Genomic DNA, 20,339 nt, shown 5'->3' on the forward strand with positions numbered 1-20,339 from the left:
ACTTCGTCCCTCTGCAGTTTTCTTCTCTTCCTCTTTGTGATCAAGGCCTAGCACTGAAATGACATTATCAGCCTGCCTTTCTGGACTCTCTGTGTCCTCTAGAGAGAATACGCAGTGAAAGAAGACTTGGCACCAAGGACAGATACTTCTTCAATTTTTCTTAGTTTTTTCCCCCTCAATTTACTGTCAGTAGTGAGGGAGAAATGAAAGCTACACACAGAAGCATTTTGTCATTGATGGGCAGATAGCTTAGGAAGAAAATTGGTCTCCAAGGAAAAGATTTAAAACAGACAAACAAATGATAAGTACTTGCCAGACCAAACTTAAACCATCATGCAAAGGAGTAATCCTGAAATGACTTGGGATAAATGCCAGCCTTTATTGGATGCTCTTTTAAGTTTTACATATTATGACTTATTTTGAAAATGACGGCAGACAGAAATGACTAAAAGGTTCAGAGCCTGGAATAGTGCATTTTCTACAGCTGTAAGCTATTTAAAATTCTTCTCATGTTACTGTTTGCTATCCAGATGGCTTTCTGGCACTGGTTCAGTTCCTAGATGTGAGAGCTGTTGGTTAGTTACTCACCAGCACCGCCACACACTTGTACAGTTTGGCTCATGACTCACTCTCATTGCAGTTACATGTGGGTACGCTGCTACGCAGTCATTCCTGATTGTCATGATGGTACTTGTAAACAAGAACCAGAATTGATTGGATACCATTTCTAGAAGGAAGATTTGTTGACATTCAAAAGCACCCACCCCAGTTAGTCTGTTGGACCCATCACCACTCATTGGAGTGAGAAACAGAAGCAATCATCCAGTGAAACTTTTGTCTAAAATATATACTTGGATGATAGGTGCAAAAGTGTATCCAGTGAGCCACAATTATTTGAAGATTTCCTTTACTCCCGTACTGTTACCTAAAATGATGAAAAAACAAAACAAAAAACCCCTGCCTCTTACGAAAGAAGTCGTATTGGTGGTAGGAGGTTTGGGAGAGGGTTGCTATCTGAAAGAGACAAACAAGGAGTCTCCTGAGATGCTGGCAGTGTTCTGTTTCTTAACCTGGATAGTGGTTTGCTTTGCAATAGGTATTTGCTTTCCAAAAATTCATTGAACTGTACAGTTACATGTTGGGTATTTTTGTTTATGGGTTATTAGCAAAAGTGTTTAAGAAAGAAATTACTCTCCTCTAATGTAGGAGAATTCCCTTAGTTGTATCTTTAAAGGCTAGTGAAGCTCTCCATATTAATGTATTAGATATTGGTCTTTGATAGTCTTTGTCCTATTAATTTTATCTATTTAGGGAAATAATCATTTTTACCTTAAAACGTGGTTATTGACAAACAATGATTGAAATAGCTTGACAATTAGTGATAGTTCCCATGTCCCAAATACTGTTCACTTGAATGGGTTTCAGCAAGGGGTGGAGAGGGTGAGGAGAGAAGACTGTGGGGATAAAATATATTTTTCTTGGAAATATATATATCCATTTGGAATAACTTATCTCGTTGATGTTGGGGTAAACATAATTGAACATTTAGTTTAGAAAAGAGGAAAGTAGACTAAAAACTATAAATCTGAAGAGTTTTATTAACATTGCTTAATAAAAAATTATCTGTTTGAAAGAAGACCGTTTAATTTTATTTTTTTATTAATTTTTTTCCATTTCAAGGACTTTATTAAGTAGCTTAAAATGGCATATTTTAAAGAGGCTCGCTGTATATTTTGGAGTAATAGAGTGATATGACTTTTAAATTTTTTTCATCAGCTCTTTAAGTTTGATGAAATAATACCAATAATGTCCTCCCTCTCCACTGAAATACCAGTGTTATGGATTATATATCTACATTTATCTTTCTACTTTTTGTTTTTCCTTTGACAGTATCTCACTCTGTCACCCAGGCTGGAGTGCAGTGGCATGATCTCAACTCACTGCAAACTCTGCCTCCCAAGTTGAAGTGATTCTCCTGCCTTAGCCTCCCAAGTAGTTGGGCACCTAACAACACTCCTAAGTTTTGTATTTTTAGTAGAGACAGGGTTTCACCACGTTGGCCAGGCTGGTCTTGAACTCCTGACCTCAAGTGATCCACACACCTCAGCCTCCCAAAGTGTTGGGATTACAGGCGTGAGCCACTGCACCTGGGCTGTGGTTTCGAAATACTAATGAATACATAGATATTTAGAATAAATAGCTGGGCCTGTAATCCTAGCACTTTGGGAGGCCGAGGCAGGTGGATCTCTTGAGGTTAGGAGTTCGAGACAGCCTCATCAACATGGCAAAAACCCATCTCTACTAAAATTACAAAATAATTAGCCAGGCATCGTGACAGGCACCTGTAGTCCCAGCTACTTGGGAGGCTGAGGCAGGAGAATCACTTGAACCTGGGAGGCTGAGGTTGCAGTGAGCCAAGATCACGCCACTGCATTCTAGCCTGGACAACAGAGCAAGACTCCATCTCAAAATAAAAAAAATAAGAGAGAGAGAATAAATAATAAATAGCCGGGTGCTTTGGCTAATGCTTGTAATCCCAACACTTTGGGAGGCCGAGGTGTGAGGATTGTTTGAGCTCAGGAGTTCAAGATCAGCCTGGGGAATATGTAGCGAAACCTTGTCTCTAGTTAAAAAGAAAATTCAAAAGAATGATCTGGGAGTGGTGGTGTGTGCTTGCAGTCCTAACTACTTAGGAGGCTGAGGTGGGAGAATTGCTGGAGCCTGGGAGGTCAAGGCTGCAGTGAGCCATGATCATGCAACTGCATTCCAGCCTGGGCAACAGAGTAAGACCCTGTCTCAAAAATAAAATAAAATAAAATAATTTTATAATTTTATAAAATAGAGAATAAACTGCCAAGTACTAACCTAAGTCCTTCCTTTGAACCCACTCAAAGTGTCTGGAACAATAGAACTTTAAAAGAGTGTATAGACTGTTTGCCATCATGCAAGGCAAATTGAATAAAAGAAACATTTATTTTATAGTTACTTTTGAACTGTATGAGTATCTTTCCTTCCACCCTGAATTGCTGCACATTAGGTTGTACTTGCAGTTTTTTTCTTTTAATTTTAAACACATTTCTAATTATAATGTGTATATTATTTTATATTTGGATATTTTTCATGTTATTTCTAAACATTGCCACATATTCTTGATAAACTTGATTTTAAATGACTGCACCAAGTGGATGCCATCAGGTGTTTCAGTTAACGTTATTTTAATTTTTTCATATTTATATATTTTGCTTTATACATGAAACTTTTTCTGTATTCAGGTTTGTAAATAGGTACATTCTAGAACTGGAATTACCAAGTTAGCAGGAATAAACTTTTTCAAGTCTCAGTGCCTATTTGCAAATTTTTTTGTTTTGTTTGAGAGTGAGTCTTGCTCTGTTGCCTATGCTGGAGTGCAGTGCTGCAAATGGGACTCACTGTAGCCTCCACCTTCTGTGCTCAAGAGAAGGAGATCCTCCTGCCTAAGCCTCTCGAGTAGCTGGGACCACAGGCGTGTGCCACCACACCCAGCTAATTTTAAAGAGATGGGGTCTCACTATGTTGCCCAGGCTGGTGCAGATGTTTTGTAAAAGCTGTTTAGAGTGCCATCTTTGATTTGAGAGGATAAATTTAAATGTCATTTTATTATGAATGATATGGTATATAACGTTATAGCAATTCTTTAATAATTTGTGGAGTTAACTTTAGAAATAGCTCTTACATATAATTACAGCAATTCAGATTAATTAATCACCTTTAGAAAAGAAAGTTCTAGGGCTGGGCGCAGTGGCTCATGCCTGTAATCCCAGCACTTTGGGAGGCCGAGGCGGGCAGATCACGAGGTCAGGAGATCAAGACCATCCTGGCTAACACAGTGAAATCCCATCTCTACTAAAAATACAAAAATTTAGCCGGTTGCGGTGGCAGGTCCCTGTAGTCCCAGCTACCCGGGAAGCTGAGGCAGGAGAATGGCATGAACCTGGGAGGCGGAGCTTGCAGTGAGCTGAGATTGCACCGCTGCACTCCAGCCTGGGAGACAGAGTGAGACTCCATCTCAAAAAAAAAAAAGAAAAAAAGAAAATGAAGTTCTGTACTGTTCAGTTTTTAAGTGCCCAGTATAATGCATACTTTACCATAAACACATCAACAGTTGGAGCTGATTTGTTGTCTTTGAGCAATGTGGCAGGTAGGGACCAACGCCCGGATGAATCAAGATCCCATACCTTAAGTTGCCTCTGAATGAAACCTGAAGTTGTGATAGCAAATGTAGTATTTAAAGAAGTAATGTGGCCGGGCGCAGTGGCTCACACCTGTAATCCCAGCACTTTGGGAGGCTGAGGTGGGTTAATCACAAGGTCAGGAGTTCAAGACTAGCCTGGCCAACATGGTGAAACCCTGTCTCTACTAAAAATACAAAAATTAGCTGGGCGTGGTGGCGGGCTCCTGTAATTCCAGCTTCTTGGGAGGCTGAGGCAGGAGAACTGCTTGAACCCGGGAGCCGGAGGTTATAGTGAGCCTAGATTGCGCCACTGCACTCTAACCTGGGTGACAGAGCGAGACTCCGTTTCAAAACAAAAACGAAAGAAGTAATGTTTTTTCTTTTATATTTAAAAAAAAAAATTCTGTTTTTCTTTCTTTCTTTTTTTTTTTTTTGAGACGGAATCTTACTCTGTCGCCCAGGCTGGAGTGCAGTGGCGCGATCTCGACTCACTGCAAGCTCCACCTAAAATTAGCCTGGCTAATTTTGTGTTTTTTAGTAGAGATGGGGTTTCACCATGTTAGCCAGGATGGTCTCAATCTCCTGACCTCGTGATCCACCCGCGTCAGCCTCCCAAAGTGCTGGGCTTACAGGCATGAGCCACCGTGCCTGGCCCAAAAAAAAAAAAAAAAAAAAAATCTCTTTTTAAATATCTCCTATGATTTTCCAAAGTGGTTTTTGGTTGAATTTGTTCACCTATAGAACAAATTTATGTTGTTTTCTGCTTATCATTAGATTTAAAGAAGTAAAGTCCAGTGGTTCTACTGGCACATTGGTGGGGAAGTTGAGAACTTTTAAACTCTTTCCTCTTTCTTCCAGTGAACAATTGACAGGATATGGATTATAGTTACAGTTAAAGGGTTTATTGAACTAATTTTCACTGCTGAAGTTCCTATGCCCTCTGATAGCTTCCTTGAAAAGTTTTCATAGTTTAAAAACTCTGCTTGTCTTCAGCCTTTGATCTCTTGCTTTGATGCTCAAACAGAAGAATGATACAAGACTGAGAATCTTGCCAGGCTAGGTAGGCTTGTGAAGGACGTTTCCTTTAAATATAAAAATAAAAATGAAAAGGGGGAAAAATTATGCTAATTGCTTTGGGAAAAAAATCTGACTTTTGGGTCTGACTCTGTCTCTGTGTATTCCTGGATAATTTACTTAAACTGTCTTAGCTTTAGTTTTCTTATCTTTAAAATGAGTAGGGTCTGTAACTCCTAAGATACCTCCAATGTGAAACTCTGAGTCACTTCTCTCAGGCTGAATTGTTTGTGTGGTCCTGTAACATAAAAGAGTGACTAAGGGAAATAGAAAGCAGAATATATTTTATTTTCAACTTAGTGGCAATAATTTAATTTCCTTCAAAATATACCTACAAAAGATTTATTGGTTACCAATTGGTTTGTTACCTCATTTTTTAAAAGTAACATGTTACGGTTTTAAGTCTGACAAAACACATGCTATTTTAATTGCAGAACAGCACGTTTTGTGAATTTGCCCTCTCAATACTTTTCTTAAAGGGTTGTGCATGAAGCTGTGAAGAGTTACATGTCATCTTATGGAATATCTCTTTGGTAAATTTGTTCCTAAAGGTCTTGAAAACTAAGAGCTAGTTATACTGGGTTTACATTCTTCTAATTAGTTAAGGGTCTAGTTTTCTTGACTTAGAGCTTCTTTACCCTTCAAGAATTAGCCAAAAACAACATAGCCAAGTATAGGAAACATCATTCATTGGCAGGTAGAAATGTATACTGTTATGTTCATTACTTTAAAAAATATAGGCTACAATTATATCTGGATAAATTATGGAGGCTCTGTTGCTACTTTGAGAAATAGTAGTGATGGCAGCGGTGGACCGTCTAGAGTGGCTGCTGCCATCACGCCAGTTGCAGCAAGGAGGTCTGGCTGGGGCTGCATGCTCTGTGGAGCTGGTGGGAGCTGGGGGACAAATGGGGACCCCACCCCTTCCAGGTTGGTGGGTGGGAGCTTCCCAGGTGCAGCTTCAGCTACCCAAACTGTGGGTGCAGACCTGGGCCTCCTGCTCCATGGAGCAGGCAGGAGCACACTCCTTGCCCTTGCCCCCCCAGCCCTTCTCTCCCATGCCAATGCAGCTGCCCAACCAGGCATCCCTATACTCCTTAGGGGCCCAGGAAGGCCCACTCTGCCCTCTCAGGCTCAGAAATGCCTGCCTCTACTGTCTGGCTTTTATCTATTGTCGGCACCCAGTCCGACCTTGGAGCAGAGTCAGGGCCAAGCCCAGGTGTTGTCACAGCCCAGCCAGGTGTGCACATGCTCAGGGTAGTGTTGACATGCCAGCCCCCTGCCACCTTGGCCCCCTCCAGATTTTGGTCACCAATGAGCATAGGAGGGAAGCTGAGGGGAGGCTGAGGGCAGCTTGGCGCTGACCTGTAGGTGGTACCTACAGCCTGGATGCCATGAACAATAGCAGGAGGCAGACAGGTTTCTGGGCGAAAGTGGGTTGGGTCCTCAATGAGGCTCCATCTTCAGGCCAGGGAGGGTCTGAAGGCTAGGGGCCAGGCTGCCAGTTCCATGGACTAGAGTGGGAACTTGTGGTACCTTTTCCCAGGCCTGCCCATGGCTGCCTGTGTACCAGTTGGCACTTTCTTCCCTTTGAGGCCCATAAAAGCCCCAGGCTCAGCCAGAGCTGAGCAGACATCGTGATGACCAGCTGCAAAGAGGAGCTGCCCATTCCAGGGCCTCCTCTTGGTTGAGAGCAGCAGACATCAGGACAACAGGCTGCAGACAGGAGCTACCCACTCCAGGGCCTCCTCTCTGTTGAGAGCAGCAGACATCAGCACAACAGAGCTGCAGAGAGGAGCTACCCATTCCAGGGCCTCCTCTCTGCTGAGAGCAGCAGATGTCAGGACAACCAGCTGCAGAGAGGAGCTACCCATTTCAGGGCTTCCTGTCTGCTGAAGAGCTGCAGAGATGACAGGATGACCTGCCTTCCGAGAGGAGCCACTCCAGGTCCTCCTCTTAGCTGTTGTCACTCAGTAAAGCTCCTCTTTGTCTTGCTCACCCTCCACTTGTCTACATACCTCATTCTTCCGGGGGCAGGACAAGAACTTGGGACCTGCTGATTGAGGCTAAAAGAGCTGTAACACAAGCAGGGCTGTTACATGAACAAGAAACATGCCCCTTGTTCATCACATTGCAGGTGAAGAGAAGAAGAAAAGAACTCTGGCCCTTTGGGGAGCCCAGACTTGGGAACTCTGAGCCAGGACTCTTTTTGGCCCTGGGGTTCCTGGCATCTCCAAGCTTCCACGTGCCACCATGTCCCCCAGTGCCAGCTGTGGAAGCTGCTTGTGGTACACCTACTCCAGCCATAGCTTCAGGGAGAACTGGTGCCCATACTGGCACCTGGAGCTGCTCGCCCTGCTGCAGCAACTGGCATGTCTGATTTTGCAGGGGCTGGACCCCATACTTGCTCACACACCCATTGCTGCTCCACACAGTCTCCCTTGGTGGACATGGGATCCACTCCTGCAGTGTGAGTCAAGTGCAGCCTCCTAGGCCGAGTGGGCGGAATGAGCCTAGCAGGCCCCGTCAAAACTAAGGCAAAGGTGTCACTGGCCACAGATGTTTTTGGCCAGAAAAACAACACCCCAAAGATCCTGTAACAGTAGGAATTATTTTAGAGCAGTGGTTCTGAAAGTGGACTGTGTGAAGCCCCCAAAGGATGGTTTTGAAATTTGTTGGGTTATGATTTTGTTCTTGTTGGCACAGTGATTGAGGGAAGTGCTACTGTTAATGTAGTGGATAATCAAACATCCTGCAGTACACTGGACAGTTTTATATAACAAAAAAAGTGTCTTATATAAGCATGATTTTTGAATTTTCTACAAGTATTTATGTATTTGAAAAAGCCTGTTTTTTTGTTTGTTTGTTTCTTTTTTGTTTTTGTGTTTTTTCTTTGATACAGAATCTCTGTCACCCAGGTTGGAGTGCAGTGGCGCTCTCTTGGCTCACTGCAACTTCTGCCTCCCTGGTTCAAGCAGTCCCCCTCCCTCAGTCTCCCAAGTAGCTGGGACTACAGGCACGCACCACCATGCCTGGCCACTTTTTTGTATTTTTTGTAGAGATAGGGTCTTGTTTGTTACCCAGGCTGGTCTCAAACTCCTGGACTCAAGCGATCCACCCATCTAAGCCTCCCCAAGTAATGGTATTACAGGCATGGGCCACTGTGCCTGGCCTCCTGTCTCTTTTGATATGACACTTTAATTAATTGCATAGTTGTTAAATGAACCTTGATTCATTTAACTTCAGCGCTCATGTTCTTTCAATTATTATTGTTGTATCTTCTTGAAGGAAGCCTTTAAGGAATAGGTAAGACTTAAATGGCACTATTAAAGGGTGCATTTGTTGGGATAGTGCATTTGTTTTGATATGAGGAGTTTTTTTCCCCATGTGAACATAGGTCTAGCAGCAGAAAGACAGAAGGCACTGTGACACCATTCTCGGGCTGTAGAGTGATGGGAGAACAGGAAAAACAGGCCAGAGAAATAGCACAAGGGGCCTTGCCATCTGTATTGAGGGATTTGGTGTTTTTAATGCTTATGGGATGGGCCGTGAGGTTGATAGAAAATTGTCCTTGTTGGCCGGGCACGGTGGCTCATGCCTTAATCCCAGCACTTTGGGAGGCCAAGGCAGGCAGATCACGAGGTCAGGAGATCGAGACCATTCTGGTTAACACGGTGAAACCCCATCTCTACCAAAAATACAAAAAAATTAGCCGGGCGTGGTGACGGGCGCCTGTAGTCCTATGTGGGAGGACTCTAGCTAAGTGGGAGGCTGAGGCAGGAGAATGGCGTGAACCCAGCTGGCAGAGCTTGCAGTGAGCCGAGATCTCGCCACTGTACTCCAGCCTGGGCGACAGGCCGGGCGCGGTGGCTCAAGCCTGTAATCCCAGCACTTTGGGAGGCCGAGACGGGCGGATTACGAGGTCAGGAGATCGAGACCATCCTGGCTAACACAGTGAAACCCCGTCTCTACTAAAAATACAAAAACTAGCCGGGCGAGGTGGCGGGCGCCTGTAGTCCCAGCTACTCGGGAGGCTGAGGCAGGAGAATGGCGTAAACCCGGGAGGCGGAGCTTGCAGTGAGCTGAGATCTGGCCACTGCACTCCAGTCCGGGCGACAGAGCGAGACTCCACCTCAAAAAAAAAAAAAAAAAAGAAAAGAAGAAAATTGTCCTTGTTGAGAGAGGGCCCTCTTGATTGTAATTTTCATTGGAATTTGCAGAGAAAAACTCAGCCTAAGAAGCTGATACTTTCTAAATAAAGTTTGGAGAAAATTAACCTGTTGAGTGGTGGTTAACTAAAATTCTTAGGACCTGTAATCCTTAAGCCTACAGTTTATTCAGATGTCATGTATTTATGTTGAATTTGAATCAATGTGGTGTGTATGTGTATACCTATGTGTGTGTGTGTGTGTATATATATATGAATAATTTTTTTCCTTTAGTTGCTGGTATGGATTGGATGATGTACATATATATAATTTGTGCAGTGATAAAAGTGTATTTAAGTAATTTATTTCTGCTGACTTACTCTTGGTTTTTAAAATGTCACATTATTTAATTGGCCTCCTGTTACATTATTGGCTATCTTGAAACCTAAGGACTAATTGTAGATTAGTGGTCTCTATCATATCTTGGTATAAAATTTGGCTGATAGTTGTTTTGCTATCTTTTAATTACTGATTTCTAGGGCCCTGTGGTTATGAATGTGCTTCAGTTTCATAATGCCTCCTGCTATGGCAGACATCCTTGACATCTGGGCGGTGGATTCACAGATAGCATCTGATGGCTCCATACCTGTGGATTTCCTTTTGCCCACTGGGATTTATATCCAGTTGGAGGTACCTCGGGAAGCTACCATTTCTTATATTAAGCAGGTATGTTAATAGGTATATTTTCTGTGTGTTTAGCATACTGTGTCACTTGGGGGAAATATCATTCTATAATAGAAAATGTTAATGTAAATTTTATGTGATAATGATAGTAATGAAGTGATAGTAATTAAGAAAAATTAGCTTACATTAGCTAGTTTGAAATGTTTGGTTGGGTTATTTAAACTGTCAAGAAGATTTTCTTCTAAGTTCAAGTCTTTGAAATTACTGTCTTTGAGCTTGTCACACTTTTTAAAAATGTGATTTTTGGTTCATTTTCTCTTGTCTTGTTTTTCTTCTCTTCCCCCTTTCCTTGACTCTTGGGGGAAGTAAGACTTTTCTGCTGTTCACCAGATATTTTTCCCTCAGCTGGCTTGCCTTTTCTGTTGCATTAGTTTTTAAAGTAAATTGATGTGCACCGTTAATTTGTAAAAACCAGCATATACATGAACTTGTTTGTCTAAACTTTCTCTCTAATGTGTTTCAAAAAACTGAACCCAATGTAAAAATTAGGAGTTATGGTATTTTTAAGAAAACATATTTATGATATACCCTTGAAAACTCTTGACTTTGGACAAGCCTTGTAACTCCTTTCCGAGATGCTTCTTCAGAGAGACGGTAATTCTAAAGCGGCATGATCCTTAAAGTAAAAAGAAAATATAGAATTGACTTAAGCATCTCATAGGCTCATGGTGCACCTATTTTTTTTTTTTTTTGAGACGGAGTCTTGCTCTGCCGCCCAGGCTGGAGTGCAGTGGCTGGCTCTCAGCTCACTGCAAGCTCCGCCTCCCGGGTTCACGCCATTCTCCTGTCTCAGCCTCCCGAGTAGCTGGGACTACAGGCGCCCGCCTCGTCGCCCGGCTCGTTTTTTGTATTTTTTAGTAGAGACGGGGTTTCACCGTATTAGCCAGGATGGTCTCGATCTCCTGACCTCGTGATCCGCCCGTCTCGGCCTCCCAAAGTGCTGGGATTACAGGCTTGAGCCACCGCGCCCGGCCGCACCTATTTTTATAGTCACCAGTGACAAGTATGGAGTATTTCACATTAGATTAACCATTTATCTTCTTTTTTATTGTAAAATATACATAACCTAAAATTTACTATTTAGACATTTTTTAGGTGTGCATTCACAATGCTGTGCAACCATCACCAGTATCCATTTCTAGCACTTCCCCATCATCCCAAACAGAAACTTCATACCCATAACTGCCCCTTCCCTCAATTTCTGTTTATTTTTATTCTGTTTTCCATCTCTACCAGTTTGCCTATTCTAAGTACTTTATATAAGTGGAAACATACAATAAATAGTTATCCTTTTGTGGTTGGCTTACATAGCATAATGTTTTTAAAGTTCATGTTGTAGCATATATCCTAGTTTCATTCCCTTTTATGGCTGAATAATATTTCATTGTATATATATGCCACATTTTGTATATTTATCTGTTGATGAACATTTGGGTTGGCTTCCAGCTTTTGGCTATTGTGAATATTATGTTGCTCTGAACATTGGAGTATAAATGTCTGTTTGAATTCCTGCTTTCAGTTCTCTTGGGTATATACCTAGAACTGTGATTGTTGGTTCACAGTGGTAACTCTATGTTTTAACTTTTGAGGAAACGCCACACTGTTTTCCACAGTGGCTGTACCATATAATGTTGGGTCCAGCAGTGTACAGGGTTCCAGTTTGTCTACATACTGGCCAACACATGCTATTTTCTCCTCCCTCTCTCCCTCCCTCCCTCTCTCCCTCCCTCTCTTCCTCCCTCCCTTTCTTCTTCCTCCCTCCCTCTCTTCTTCCCTCCCTCCCCCCTCTTCCTCCCTCCCCCTTCTCTTCCCCCTCCCCCTCCCACCTACCTACCTTCCTTCCTTCCTTCCTTCCTTTTCATTATTTCTTTCCTTTTTTTGTTTGTCTAAGAGATATGATCTTGTTATGTTGCCCAGGCTGGACTCAGACACTTGGCTGAATTCAAGCAATTCTTCCACCTCAGCCTCCCAAGTAGCTGAGACAACAAGCACATGCCATATTTTGTGTGTGTGTGTGTGTGTGTGTGTGTGTGTGTAATAATATCCATCCTAATGGATGTGAAGTGATATCTCATTGTGGTTTTTTTGTTTTTTTGAGATGGAGTCTCGCTCTGTCACCAGGCTGGATTGCAGTGTCACGATCTCGGCTCACTGCAACCTCTGCCTCCCGGGTTCCAGTGATTCTCCTGCTTCAGCCTCCTGAGTAGCTGGGTGCATGCCACTATGCCCAGCTAATTTTTGTATTTTTAGTAGAGACGGGATTTCACCATGTTGGCCAGGATGATCTTGATCTCTTGACCTCGTGATCTGCCCACCATGGCCTCCCAAAGTGCTGGGATTACCGACGTGAACCACTGCACCCAGCCTCATTGTGGTTTTTATGTGCATTTCCTTCTTGACTAATGATGTTGAGCATCTTTTTTTGTGCTTACTAGTCATTTGTATCTTTTTGGAGAACTAATTTTTTTTTTTTTTTTTTGAGCCGGAGTCTTGCTCTGTCGCCCAGGCTGGAGTGCAGTGGCCGGATCTCAGCTCACTGCAAGCTCCGCCTCCCGGGTTCACGCCGTTCTCCTGCCTCAGCCTCCAGAGTAGCTGGGACTATAGGCGCCCGCCACCTCGCCCGGCTAGTTTTTTTTGTATTTTTTTTTTAGTAGAGACAGGGTTGCACTGTGTTAGCCAGGATGGTCTCGATCTCCTGACACTTGTGATCCGCCCGTCTCAGCCTCCCAAAGTGCTGGGATTACAGGCTTGAGCCACCGCACCCGGCCAACCTGTACTGATTTTTAAACTTTGTTTTTTGTTATTGAGTTGTAGGAGTTCTTTATATATTCTGGATATTAATGTCTTGTCAGATACATATGATTTGCAAATATTACCTCCCATTTTGTTGGTTGCCTTTTCATTCTCTTGATAATGTCTTTTGCTGTACAGAAGTTTTAAATTTTGGTGAAGTTCAGTTTACCTTTTTTTCTTAATTTTCTTTTACTATTTTGAGCCTTAAGAATGAAAAGTTTACCTATTTTTATTATTATTGTTGCTTGTACTTTCTCCTGTATGTTTTATGTAACTGAATCTGACCTGAGGATTGGCCACAATTTTTACTTTGGGTCTGTTATTTTCAGCTCTTAGCTTTTGTACTGGCTGTTGACAAAATATGCAATCTCTCTTTGTTTTTGTGTGGTGAACTTTTATATTATCTCATCCAGGAGACATGGAAAGAGATGTTGAGAAATTGATTATTATCATTCTGACAGGACAGTGTTAGTAAGGATATCCCTGATAAAAGAAAAGAATACAGGACAAAAATAACTTAAATATTGTATGGAAGTGTAATACATACTTTAAATTTTTTTTGATCAGGAGTGATCAAGAAAGGAATATTTCACAGGAATGTGAAAAATGAAAGTTTTCATTGAGTCTTGTCATAGATAATTTGCTTTTAGTAATTTCATTTATAATGCATTTTTTGTGTACTATGCCATTATATTACCCTACAAACATGGGATAATACCACATATACTCTCTTATAATTTGCTATTTTAAGAAAACTTGAATATTTGGTATGGTTTTCCATTTCAGAATGAATTTATATTTTTTCTATTTTTCTGTATATATTTCTATTATTTTTACAGTTCTATAATATTCTGTAATTCATTTAACCAATCCTTTATTGCTAAACATTTGATTTGTTCATAGTTTATTTTTACCAACAGTGCTGCAGTGAGTATCCTTATATCTTTGTACACTTGAGCAAGTGTTTCCATTCCAGAAAATGTCTTATTTTTTTTTCTCATAGATGTTATGGAAGCAAGTTCACAATTACCCAATGTTCAACCTCCTTATGGATATTGACTCCTATATGTTTGCATGTGTGAACCAGACTGCTGTATATGAGGAGCTTGAAGATGAAACACGAAGACTCTGTGATGTCAGACCTTTTCTTCCAGTTCTCAAATTAGTGACAAGAAGTTGTGACCCAGGGGAAAAATTAGACTCAAAAATTGGAGTCCTTATAGGAAAAGGTAATATTAAAAATTCTTAGTATGAATTCTTTATCTATCTGTCTGTCTATCTATCTATCTATCTATGTATCTATCTATCTCTATACACACACATAGTAAGTATATTTAAGACATTGCTTTTCAAAGTGTGGTCCATGGACCACTGCTGATCTGTAAGTTGTTGCCAGTTTGAGATAAGGTAAGTATAGAGTTTGAGAATAAATGTTTAGAAACCCCTCTAGCAATATGATACTGCCATAGCATCCAAGGACTTATGTTTAGTATATGTTTTTGTGGTCTAAGGATTTATTATTTATTTAATTTTTTTTTTTTTTTTGTGAGACGGAGTCTCGCTCTATCCCCCAGGCTGGAATGCAGTGGCGCCATCCCGGCTCACTGCAAGCTCCGCCTCCCGGGTTCACGCCATTCTCCTGTCTCAGCCTGCGGAGTAGCTGGGACTACAGGCGCCCGCCACCGCGCTCGGCTAATTTTTTGTATTTTTAGTAGAGACGGAGTTTCACTGTGGTCTCGATCTCCTGACCTCGTGATCCGCCCGCCTCCGCCTCCCAAAGTGCTGGGATTACAGGCGTGAGCCACCGCGCCCGGCTTATTTATTTAATTTTTAAAAATAGAGACAGGATCTCTCTGTGTTGTCCAGGCTGGTCTCAAACTTCTGGGCTCAAGTGATCCTCCTACCTTAGCCTCCCAAAGTGCTGGGATTACAGGCGTGAGCCACTGTGCATGACTGATGTATTTTTATTTTACAAAAATATTGGTCTTTGATGGATTGGAAGGAAAAAAGTTGTTGCTTTACCTCAGATAGTTTGAGAAGTCCTTCACTAAGAGAGACATTAGCCTTAGTTTCTTATGAACTGCTCCTATAGAATGAACATATTTTATACACAACTCTCTATGCCAACCAAGACTTTAAGCTGTTTGATGTTTCCATAAATAAGTTATTGACAAAGTTTACTTCTTAACTGAAATTATCTTTAAGTAGAAGTTATTTTGGTAGAGAGTCAGGAAATATGTCCACATTATTCCTTGCAAATTTATTCCACAGAAAATTGTGAGTAACACAATCAGGAACTTGGAGGAGTCTCTCTTGCTATATAATATTAGGAGTCTCAGGGGCTAATGGTATATAAATATCTTGCTTTAGAGAAGGTACTGACTTGAGTTAGGAACTACAAAGGGTTACTGAGGAGGGGACTTTGCAGATTATACAAAACCAGAAAATCCATTGGAGGTTTATGTATCTGGATTGGGTGTCAGTATTGATCAGATTCACTGTTACAGGATAATACAGTACCATCCCCTTTAACATACTATTCTTTGATCTTAACCTCTAATAATTCAGGCTTGCTAATGATTATACTGTGGGACTACTCCCTCTGAGTGCATTAGAATAGAACCTTGTTAGTTTACTAAGTGATACTGTGATATTTAAAAATATTTGATTACTTCAGAGGATGGCTAGTTTATTTTTGGCAATAAAAATTTTCCCAATTAACAAGTTTATAGTTATATATCATACAGAATTTTTTCTTATATATTAGTGACCTGATTAGAAAGTATTATTTTCTGTTTTCTAGAGCTACAAAGGTGTGTTTTGTTTTGTTTGTTTTTTGTTTCTGTTTTTGTTTTTTGGTGATAAGGTCTCGCCCTGTTGTCCAGGCTGGAGTGCAGTGGGGCGATCATGGCTCACTTCAGCCTTGACTCGACCCTTAGTCTTAAGCAATCCTCCCACCTCAGCGTCCTAAGTAGCTGGGACTACATACAGATGCAACCCACCATGCCCAGCTAGTTTTTTTTTTTTTTTTTATAGTAGAGACAGGATGTTGTCTGGGCTGGTCTCAAACTCCTGGACTCGAGCTGTTTGCCTGCCTCAGCCTTCAGAGCCACAGCACCTGGCCCAAAGATTTTTATAGAATTTGAATTTTTATCCATTATAAAAAGTTTTCCCTTTGTTCTCATGCCCATAAAAAGTTGAAGAATATATGGAAGAGGAGAAAGAATAAAAAACCACTTATAGTCTTATCCAGGACAAGTATATTGACTGACAATATTTTGATATATTTCTTTTAAGTAAAGTGTATGTATTTCTTTCTCTTTCTCTTTTTTTTTTTTTTTTTTTTGGTACGGCATCTTGCTCTATTGCCCAGGCCGGAGTGCAATGGCGTGATCTCGGCTCACTGCAACCTCTGCCTCCTGGGTTCAAATGATCCTCCTGCCTCAGCCTCCTGAGTAGCTGGTACTACAGGCACCCGCCACCACGCCCAGCTAATTTTTATATTTTTAATAGAGACAGGGTTTACCATGTTGGTCAGGATGGTCTCGATCTCTTGAGCTCGTGATCTGCCTGCCTTGGCCTCTCAAAGTGCTGGGAGCCACCACACCCAGCCTAAATTGTATGTATTTCAAGTCTTTTATTTGTTTTTGTTTCTGTGGATTAAAATACCTAGCTTTTCTGTATTTTCATGCTAATGTTAGCAAACCAGAACCACATTGATTTTTAGAGAAGCTAAAATATTTGTTAATCCAAAAAGTACCACAGAGTATGCCAAGTTCTTTTTGATTTTTTTTTTTTTAAATAGGGTCTCTCTCTGTCACCTAGGCTGGTGTGCAATGGTGTGATCTCAGCTCACTGCAGCCTCAACCTCCCAGGCTCAAGTGATCCTCCTACCTCAGCCTCCTGAGTAGCTGAGACCACAGGCATATGCCACCATGCCCATGTAGATTTTAGCATGTTGCCCGGGCTGGTATCAAACTCCTAAGCCCAAGTGATCCACCTGCCTTTGCCTCCCAAAGTGCTAGGATTATAGGTGTGAGCCATTGTGCTGGCCTTTTTACTTTTATTTTTATTTATTTACTTATTTATGTATTTTGATAGAGAGTCTCACTTTGTTGCCTAGGCTGGTGTGCAGTGGCATGGTCTTGGCTCACTGCAAGCTCTGCCTCCCAGGCTCAAGCGATTCTCCTGCCTCAGCCTCCTGAGTAGCTGGGATTACAGGCGGTGGCCTAGCTAATTTTTGTTTTTTTATTAGAGACAGGGTTTCACCATGTTGGCCAGGCTGGTCTCGAACTCCTGACCTCAGGTGATCCACCTGCCTTGGCCTCCCAAAGTGCTGGGATTACAGGTGTGAGTCACTGCACCTGGCTGTTTTTGTTTTTATTTTTAAATTGAGACAGGGTCTTGCTCTGTCACCCAGGCTGGAGTGCAGTGGTATAGCCATGGGTCACTGCAGCCACAGCCTCCCAGGGTCAAGTGATTCTCCCACCTCAGCTTCCTGAGTAGCTGAGTGCAAGCTACCAAGTCTGGCTAATTTTTTCTTTCTTTCTTTTTTTTTTTTTTTATAGAGTTGGAATCTTACTATGTTACCCAAGATGTGGGCCAAGTTTCTTCAAGGCATTGGTATCTCTTTGAAATTTACCTCCTTCTCAACACTTACCAAAACATGGATTCACTGGCCACCATTACCTCTTCCTATGCCTGCCAGATATGGCAAATAAAAATATTGAAGATTGAAATATTACATATGCTGTGCTTATGCTAAAAACATATTCATTATTTATCTAAAATTCAAGTTGAATTGCGCATACTGTTTTTTTTAACCTGGCAACCTTACCTTTTATCCTACCATAGTGTAGGGGTATAAGCTATATTAGAATTTAATGAATTTAATTTTTTTTTTTTTTTTGAGACAGGGTCTCACTCTGTCACCCAGTCTGGAGTATAGTGGCACCTTCTTGGCTCACTGCAACCTCCGCCTCCCAGGTTCAAGCAGTTCTCCCACCTTGGCTTCCTGAGTAGCTGGGACTACAGGAATGGGACCCATAGTCCCAGCTACTGGTCCTGAGTCCTGTAGTCTAGCTGTAGTCCTGTACTCCAGCTGTAGTCCTGAGTAGCTGGGACCACCACACCCACCTAATTTTTATATTCTTTGGCATTTTGATTATATACACAAATTTAAATATTAACATTTAAGAAATTGAGTAAGTTGAGTATTTAAGAATGAATTTTCACTTTTAATACTTGAGAAGTCAAGTCAATTTTTGCAGTTGCTGATTTGTCAGTGATGACCAGGGCTTGATGAGGCCATGCCTCCTGGGAAAACAATAAACAATTATTTCAGTTTAACTTTAGGAACGAGGTTGCTGCCTCCTCTCTCCAAAGAAAACAGTAGAACCTTTAGAGACATAATTGCCCTGACTAGGCTAAAAATACCTTTTCCTGAAAGATGATGTGGCTAATCTTTTTTTTTCTGTGTTTATTCCAAATAATTATTTACAGAGCTGTTGTTTGAGTTCTGTTTGTTCTCTGCAGTAAGGTGTATGCCACCCCTATATTAATTTCTCCAAACACTCAGTAAAATAAATGTAACCAGAGGATTTTGTTAGCATTCTGAAAAACATATTTGTAAACTCCCTTATTTCTCCTGACCTATCTAAACCTGTGGTATACCTTAAGTGAGGGAAATAGCTAGTCTGTAGGATTTTTTTTTTTTTTTTTTTTTTTTTTTTGACACAGAGTCTCACTTGGTTGTCCAAGCTGGAGTGCAGTGGCGTGATCTTTGCTCACTGCAACCTCTGCCTCCTGGGTTCAAGTGATTCTCGTGCGTGAGCCTCCTGAGTAGCTGGGATTATAGGATTGCACCACCACACCCAGCTAATTTTTGTCTTTTTTGTAGAGATGAGGTTTTGCCATGTTGGCTAGGCTGGTCTCGAACTCCTGACCTCAAGCGATCTGCCCACCTCAAGCCTTCCAAAGTACTAGGATTACAGGTGTGAGCCACCATGCCCGGCCTAGTCCGTAGGATTTTAACACCCTCTTTAGTATGAATAAATTGTTCACTCAGTACTTTTTTCGTATAAATATTATATTTGACTGTAAATTTTACAGTAGTCTTAAGGAAAATTTAACCTTTGCTGTTAGATTCTCTTATAAGAAGGTACGTAGGGTATTAGCTAGGTTTAAAATTAAATTACTTAGCCCAAAGTGTTTGTATTTTTGGTAAAATTTCTGTTTTTAAGAGATCTTTATGGTGGTTCCCAAATTTAGGTTGTATCAGTTTCTTAAAATGAATATGTTCAGAGATTGGGATTCAGTGAGTCTGGAATAAATGAAAACTTTATTTTTTATGTGATTCTAACAGTTATATGAACAGAGTCCCTTATTCATAATTTATTGAAAAACATTACCAAAACATTAGTGATTGCAGTTCAACAGTATTGAGTGTTTATACTTGAAATTTTACTGTGACCATGGGTGATATGGTCTTTGCTTAGACCTCACAATCCAGTGGGAAATGAGGATCAGTAAACACAGTTTTATTGCAATGTATGAACTGCTATGCTATGTCAGAAAGGGTCACCTTCAGATACTGTGTGATCTCACTTAAATGTGGAATCTGAAGTTCAACTACTCAAAGTAAACAGTAGAATGGTAGTTACCAGAGCCAGTTGGGGGCAGATAAAGGGGTGTATTGGGCTGGGAAAGGGGAGACATTGGTCAATGGATACAAAGTTTCAGCAGAAATAAGTTCTGGTGTTCTTTTTTTTTTTTTTTTTTTGAGACGGAGTCTCACTCTGTCGCCGGGGCTGGAGTGCAGTGGCCGGATCTCAGCTCACTGCAAGCTCCGCCTCCCGGGTTCCCGCCATTCTCCTGCCTCAGCCTCCCGAGTAGCTGGGACTACAGGCGCCCGCCACCTCGCCCGGCTAGTTTTTTGTATTTTTTAGTAGAGACGGGGTTTCACCGTGTTAGCCAGGATGGTCTCGATCTCCTGACCTCGTGATCCGCCCGTCTCGGCCTCCCAAAGTGCTGGGATTACAGGCTTGAGCCACCGCGCCCGGCCAAGTTCTGGTGTTCTATTGCAGGGGTTCTCCTCTGCTCCCTGTTCCTGGTTAGGAACGAGGCTGCACAGCAGGAGGTGAGCAGCAGGTTGGGTGAGCATTACCATCTGAACTTCGCCTCCTGTCGGATCAGTGGTAGCATTAGATTCTCATAGGAGCGTGAATGCGAAGAATCCTATTCTGAACTGCACATGAGAGGGATATCTCTAATGAGAGAGAATCTGAGGTAGAACAGTTTCATCCCAAAACCACCCCTACCCCTATTCTATTGCATAGCACCATGAGTATAGTTAATAATAATGTATTGTA

At 41.6% G+C, this 20,339-nt stretch overlaps 1 protein-coding gene across 4 annotated transcripts in view; it reads left to right on the forward strand.

Moving 5' to 3' along the window:
• The window catches only part of PIK3CB (phosphatidylinositol-4,5-bisphosphate 3-kinase catalytic subunit beta), a 186,307-nt gene that overhangs the window by 61,485 nt on the left and 104,483 nt on the right, over positions 1 to 20,339 (forward strand). For 3 of the 4 annotated variants that reach the window (XM_033212501.1, XM_033212503.1, XM_033212502.1), the window contains 2 exons: positions 9,972 to 10,158; positions 13,973 to 14,198. In XM_033212501.1, coding sequence (XP_033068392.1) covers positions 9,988 to 10,158; positions 13,973 to 14,198 — 397 coding nt within the window. In that variant the 5' untranslated portion in view covers positions 9,972 to 9,987. Of the gene's footprint in view, positions 1 to 9,971; positions 10,159 to 13,972; positions 14,199 to 20,339 lie in introns of those variants that run through there. The other variant, XM_033212504.1, reaches the window with a different exon arrangement.

Source organism: Trachypithecus francoisi, unplaced genomic scaffold, assembly GCF_009764315.1.
Source record: "Trachypithecus francoisi isolate TF-2019V2 unplaced genomic scaffold, Tfra_2.0 Lachesis_group0, whole genome shotgun sequence".
Classification (NCBI taxonomy): Eukaryota; Metazoa; Chordata; class Mammalia; order Primates; family Cercopithecidae; genus Trachypithecus; species Trachypithecus francoisi.